The sequence below is a fragment of the Acipenser ruthenus genome, chromosome 29 (genome assembly GCF_902713425.1).
Source record: "Acipenser ruthenus chromosome 29, fAciRut3.2 maternal haplotype, whole genome shotgun sequence".
NCBI lineage: Eukaryota > Metazoa > Chordata > Actinopteri > Acipenseriformes > Acipenseridae > Acipenser > Acipenser ruthenus.
Window position 1 is genome coordinate 16848952 of NC_081217.1, and position 6378 is coordinate 16855329.

The 6378-nt window shown below is 43.1% G+C and overlaps 1 protein-coding gene across 1 annotated transcript; it reads right to left on the reverse strand.

Moving 5' to 3' along the window:
• Window positions 1–370: 370 nt before the first annotated feature.
• Window positions 371–5753, reverse strand: LOC117964406 (G-protein coupled receptor 37-like 1). The gene is made up of 2 exons (XM_059004154.1): window positions 4675–5753; window positions 371–3446 (listed from the first exon to the last, which is right to left on the reverse strand). Exons 1-2 carry the CDS (start codon window positions 5518–5520, stop codon window positions 2625–2627), a joined length of 1668 nt encoding a protein of 555 aa, XP_058860137.1. The 5' UTR covers window positions 5521–5753; the 3' UTR covers window positions 371–2624.
• Between the last annotated feature and the right edge of the window lie 625 nt (window positions 5754–6378).

The window sequence follows — 6378 nt, forward strand, 5'->3', positions numbered from 1 at the left end:
CTGAAGAAAAGCACATAAAAGGAGCAAACTAATTTCAAGTAGCTTTTAGACACTTCCTTAAAGCTGCAGTCCAGTCCCTCTTATGAAGCTTCAACATTATTCCTCTGTGTCTGCTTACTACACTGTCCCACTGCATTCTGTACCTTAAAGCAAAGCTGGTCCCCAAAACGTAGCCTGAAATCTGCATGCTGATGACCATTACTTTTGGAAAGAAGAATATTCTTTTTTCTCAATAGACAGGTAACAGAAGTTTGAGCTTTTACAATGTTAACTGAAGGCTTTTCCAGTACGTGCAGAGTCTTTTCTCTACCCATGAACGCAAATCTCTGTGTTTGTTCATTACTAAATAACAGTAGCACGCATTCACCGATCATTTACAAATGTTTTATTAAAATGTAACAACAATAATAAAAGAGCTCTAGTTTCCTCATGTATCTTGCCATGCCATTTTGTGTTGAATAAAAAAACAAACAAAACATGTTTTCCATAATCACTGAAGCTCAAAAACAGCAGCCTGAATAAACAGGGACAGTCCACTATATATATATATATATATATATATATATATATATATATATATATATATATATATTAGAGGTCGGCACGGGTACGGTAAAACCCCGGTTTTAAATTACCCGACACTACCCGGGTCTCTTTTTACTACCCGGGGGTATCGATTATTAATTTGAGAATTTAAGGAAAATGTAGAAAATATGGCAATGCAGTTGTAAGTGTGGGTCTCTGGCCGGTGTAATAAAGACAATGTTAAAACAAGTTTTTGCATGATGCCTTTTCTTAACTGACAGGATATCAATGTTTTACAGAAAACAATACCACAGAGTGGCAAGTACACCTCAATAATAACAACTGCAGTAACTATTCTTCTCAGGAACTAAATTGGAAACAAAACAACACAACAGGGCTCTAAGTGCCACTAATTTGGTTGCATATGCCACTAAGAATGTGCTTGCACGAACGTAAATTTTAATGTGTGCCTCTAGAAATTCCTAATGGTTGACTATACAAAATAAACATGATTTTTTATTTTTTTTAGCTGTTAATCACACATTAAAAACTACAAATCCCATACCCCGTCAATTTCACTGATTTATCAGTGCCATGGATACTCGTTTCCAGACAGTTTGTCAAAACAACATGAGGAAAATAACAAATGATGTTCATGTGATTGGAGAGGTTTCAAAAGAAAACCGCGATGAACAAAATTCAGATATGTCGGTGTCTTTACAAGAAATGAGCATTGAAGTTAGTATTATTATTATTATTATTATTATTATTATTATTATTATTATTATTATTATTATTATTATTATTATTATTATTATTATTTCGATGTTACACAAGTCTACAGATCTGAAGGGACTAAATGTATGTGTACTATACAGTATCATGCACTTAAAACATTAATATATGTGATTTTATTTTTAATCATTACCCAAAAAAGATCCGGGTAGCCGGTTCTGGTTCTGGATTTTCTATCCGTGCCGACCTCTAATATATATATATACATATATATTGACCGGAAATAATGAGGGTAGTTGTGTGTAATTTCCACTCTCTCCTTTCAAATCTTTCTCTCTCCTTTCAAATCTTTAACAGATGCTTCTGTTCCTGTGTAATACCAGTTTATAATGAATAGGCTAAGGTTAGGATGGAGGAAAGGAAAGAACAGACAATTACAAATTGTTATTACTGGTAGTTATTGCCATGTTAATATAAAGAATTATTAAAGTAAACCTGCTTGTATTATTAACTGAAAACACTAGAACTCTGTCCTGGTTCACAGGTATAAGCACTACATGTATTATTCCCTGTAAATAACAACCCCTGTCTCTATTGCAGCGGGTTCCTGTCAGCCCTAAACAAAACACTAAAACATCCCTTACGTTAAATGAAAGGTTAATTACAGAGAGCCCTTGAGGTGATATAAACTTCCACTTTCTCTTACTAGCTCTCAGCTGAAAAACACAGAGTGCTGTGAAACGATTGTCCAGAGGAAAAAAAACTATTAACTGCACCGTCTGGCTACCACACCGCCCTCCATTCCGACAAACTAAAAAATGTTCTGCGACCAGGATTGTAAATCATAACGGCATAAGCACATACATATATATATATGCTTTTGTTATTTCACAGTGTAATTGTACAGGCAATGTGTGTGTGTGTGTTAACAGAATAACTTTAAATCTAAAAATATTGAAGAAAAAAATAGTTTGAATGATCTGCTGCTCAGATCATTGAAACATACCTTTATCTCTGCTCTACTTGCAGCAGTGGGAGGTTATAAACAACATCAGTTGTTTCGATAATGTTAAGCTACTAAAGGTGCTTAAAACACAGCTTGTTTACTAGACTACGAGGGGAAAGATTCTACCTGCCCATGAGCTTTCACGGGCCAAATCTCTCCAACTCTCAAGAACTGTCTGGAATTGTGGTGTGGCAGCGAGGAATCTGCACTGGCCTTCTTTCTCTTCTCTTCACACCCTTGCTAACTCCTCTCTTTCTATGTGCTGAGTTAACAAGGGCTGCAAATATCAGGGGACTCCAGCACAAAACAAAGGGGGGGTGGGCTCCGGTACGATCCTCTAGATGATCCCTATTAACAGTTAACAGGGCGTCCCGATGGCCAGGATGGAGGAGGTCACCTTGGGCTTGTCAAAGAAGATGGAGGAGGACATCTCGGTGGTGCTGAGCTTGCTGTCGGGCCCCTCTCCTGGGGGGGAGTCGGGGCCACACTCCTCACAGCAGCAGCAGCAGCAGTCCACGAAGGCTTGTCCCAGCGGTTTGCAGAGACACAGCAGCAGCACCGGCGTCACGGACGACTTGAAGAACAGAAAGAAGTGGTCGATGAGGCCGAGCAGCTCGCTGGTGGAGCGGGACACCTCCCCCGACAGGTAGGCCAGGACGATGTTGGAGATGTTCTCAGGGAGGGTGCAGGCCCCGTAGATGATGGCCAGCCCCACCACGGTGCAGTTGAGCTGGTTGTCACGCTGCGTGTGTTGTTTTTTCGGGGAACCCCTGCCCTCCGGCTTCTTGACCCCAGGCCCCCGGATCCTGCGGGTGATCAGCTGGCAGGCCAGGGTGAAGAGGATCGGCAGGCAGAAGTAGCAGCCGAAGTACCACCACATGCGGGCGTCGTGGTAGGTCAGCACCAGGGAGTAGATGGACTCAGGGAGGTTGACGGAGGGCTTCATGGTGCAGGAGTCCACCAGCAGGCCTGTGAGGGGGGACGGATCCTGGCTGAGCTGCCACAGGAGCACCTCGGGCACCGCCAGGATCATGGACCCCACCCAGATGACAGCCAGCTTGGCGAAGATGGACTGGCACGGCTCAATGGGGCGGGACTTGGGCTGGGTGCTGGTGGCGGCGTGGAAGCGGTCTATTCCCAGAGCGCACAGGCTGAAGGTGGTCACGCCCAGCGAGGTCACCTGGGGAGAGGAAAGGAATCGGGTAGGGAGGGAGCTCTGCAGCTGAGCACACAGTCATATAACATCAACCTGGACAAGACTTTCACTGCGGAATCACACTTTAATGCAGGGGCGGGGGGTGGGGCAACGTTGACCCTTCCTGTCCTGGTCTTTGTTCCAACCCTGTTCTGAAATGTTTAATTGAACAAATTATACCTCTATCCAGACCCTGAAGTAGTTAATGATCTCATTTTACCTGTTAAACCTGGAGTGGAATAGCCCTCCAGGACCATGATTGGACACTTGAATGTCTCTAATGTTGTTTTCCACATACATTTAACACAAACTATTTATATTCAGCAGTAATAAAAATAACCTTTTTTTTCTTTAGTGTTATACCTTTCCCATGCTGGAGCTCAATAAAGTGAACCCTCCTTCCTGTGTGTTACTGTCTTCCACCTGTGCCGTCTCTTTGCTCAGTCTGAAGTAGTCTGTGCTTCATGGCATCGCATATTTTTCTATTCTTTTAGCTGTGGTCACACTCTTGTACTAAAATGAAAGTGCTGAGACAGAGGGATGAGTAAACCCTCACACAGGAGGAGCTGAAGCCCTTCCTTTGCTTTCTTTCCCAGTATGGGATTTTCAGTTGACTGCTTCCAATTGCTTCTTAATTGGGGGCCATTTAAGTCCCTTTTGCTTTCATTGCAGTCGTAATCCAACCCTGCTAAGCTGGGAGCACTCGCTACAGAATGAAAGATGAATGCATGCAAACACATTGGCCTCTCACACGTCTCAAATCTTAATTCAGTTGCAGTTTCACCATTAGAAAGCCAGTGATGAGGTAAGATGTGCTAACATCTTAGAGGTATGTCTATTGCAGGCTGTGACATGAGCATCACTCTGCTGTGTTACGCTGTGGAAACTGCCTTGACAGTCCAGTCTGTTTACATTCCCAAAGGCAGTTTGAGCTGTTTCTCTTGCCTTGAAACCTGCTTGCCATAATGTCACTTTATGAGCCTAAAATGCATGTTCCTGCTCTTCTTGCAGCAGTAGGGTTTTATACATAAGATACTAAAGCTGTGTTATATCAAAACATACCTAGGGGGTTGACTTTAACTACATATGGAAGCATGCACTCCTTCAAAGAAAGTGTGTGTGCGTGTGTGTGCATGCATACATGTGTGTGTGCTAGCTGTGTGTGCTGTATGCATGCATGCATGCTCTGCTCAGGATAGTTCAGCTCACTCACCTCCAGGTAAGGCACTATCCTGCAGGACACGTCTCCCAGGAGCCTGGTTTTGGTGAGCTCATTGAAGATCACCACCGGCAGGCAGAAGAACAGGACCACAAAGTCCCAGAACGCCAGGCTGGCGAGGATGGAGTTCCAGGCGCTCTTCATGTAGTAGTTGTGCCAGACGATGCACATCACAGACAGGTTCCCGATGATCCCGATAGCGAAGACAATCAGCGAGAGGAACATCACCGCGTAGGCGCTGTACGAGCTCTCTGTGACGGGGTAGAGCGGGTTGTGGATGTGGGTGTTCTTTCTGTCCGTGGAGCTCCCGTTCCCGTTGTCGGGCGCGTCAGCCTTGGCTTTGGAAAGGTCTAACGGTTTGCTCTCCGCTCCTCGTTCAGGTTCCTTGTTACCTGTGGACTGGCTGGTATGAGAGGTAAGCAAAGCCAGGTTAGGCGTGGTAAAGTAGTTCGTCGTGTCGATGGGTCGGGGGTACTGCAGGGGACCTTGTTGCCCACCACCTATACGAGGTTTGTCAGCATTTGCCCCTCGGGGGTGTCTTCTGACAAGCATGTTCTGTGTTAAGTGAAGGCGATTCCCGTCTTCCAAGCGCCTTGTTTCGGCTTCAGCATCGTCTTTTAAAACACGTTCTGGTCCAACACCTTTTAATTGTTCAGGTGAGCTCAGAAACGCACCTGCAAACGCGCCTCGTTGTGGTCTTACCTCTACGGGATTACCCGCTGCCCCTTCATCTGTGTCCCTAAATATCCTCGCGTCGAGGTTTTCGTTTTTCGATGCGATATACGTGGGTTCCAGTCCCGTAATCGAAAACACCAGTAACGCAGTTAAGGTTTTAAACATTTTTTTTTCTTATAAACTCAAACCAAAAACTTTTTTTAAAACCTGTAACTAAATGTTTTAATCAAAAAACACCACTCCAGTATATATTTCTTTCTTGGCTTTAGTTTAGTTAATTGCCCACCCTCGTTCTTCTGCACCGCAGAGTAACTGGGCTGTGTCTGCTGCTCCCTACAAACCAAGAGCGCTTCACTGCGCCCTTTCACTCCTACAAAACCGGACTACCAACACGCTGCTTCCTTTGGGAAAAGTGACAGGACATTTAGGCAACCTTGTGGACATAAACAGGAATTACATTGGCATTCTATTTATGTATGTATGTATGTATGTATGTATGTATGTATGTATGTATGTATGTATGTATGCATGTATGTATTTATTCGTGGTATGTTTCAGCTGATTGTATCAAATGAAAATCGCATCAGTAGTACATATAAGTCTAATAATTGCGCCCCACATCTTGAAGTCACAATGAGGAGTATGCATTAGCTTCAGGTCATTCCTTTCTGAAAGGGAAATCCTATCTTTGGCAAATTGTTCTCATGAAGCACACCTGTTTCTATTTTTATCCCAGCCACTCTAAATATAGCACAGGTACTGAAATACTGTGCCTGTGAGCTCACCTTCCTTCGGACTGCTTGAGAAAGCCCACTGCTACACAACCTGGAGCCCCATACCTGGTCTAATGCAGGCATTTGGAAACATTAATACTTGTACATGATCATGGACATTATTATTACTATGATCATTGTTATTACTATAACCATTATTATTATTATTATTATTATTATTATTATTATTATTATTATTATTATTATTATTATTATTATTATTATTAGCAGTAATAGTACCATTATAGAT

What these genes read in the sequence shown, in the direction of transcription:
- LOC117964406 (XM_059004154.1), bottom strand. Translation starts at nt 5,520, where the DNA reads ATGTTTAAAACCTTAACTGCGTTACTGGTGTTTTCGATTACGGGACTG. An exon ending in GGATAGTGCCTTACCTGGAG is followed by an intron (nt 3,447 to 4,674) that starts GTGAGTGAGCTG and finishes TCCTCTCCCCAG; the next exon opens with GTGACCTCGCTGGGCGTGAC.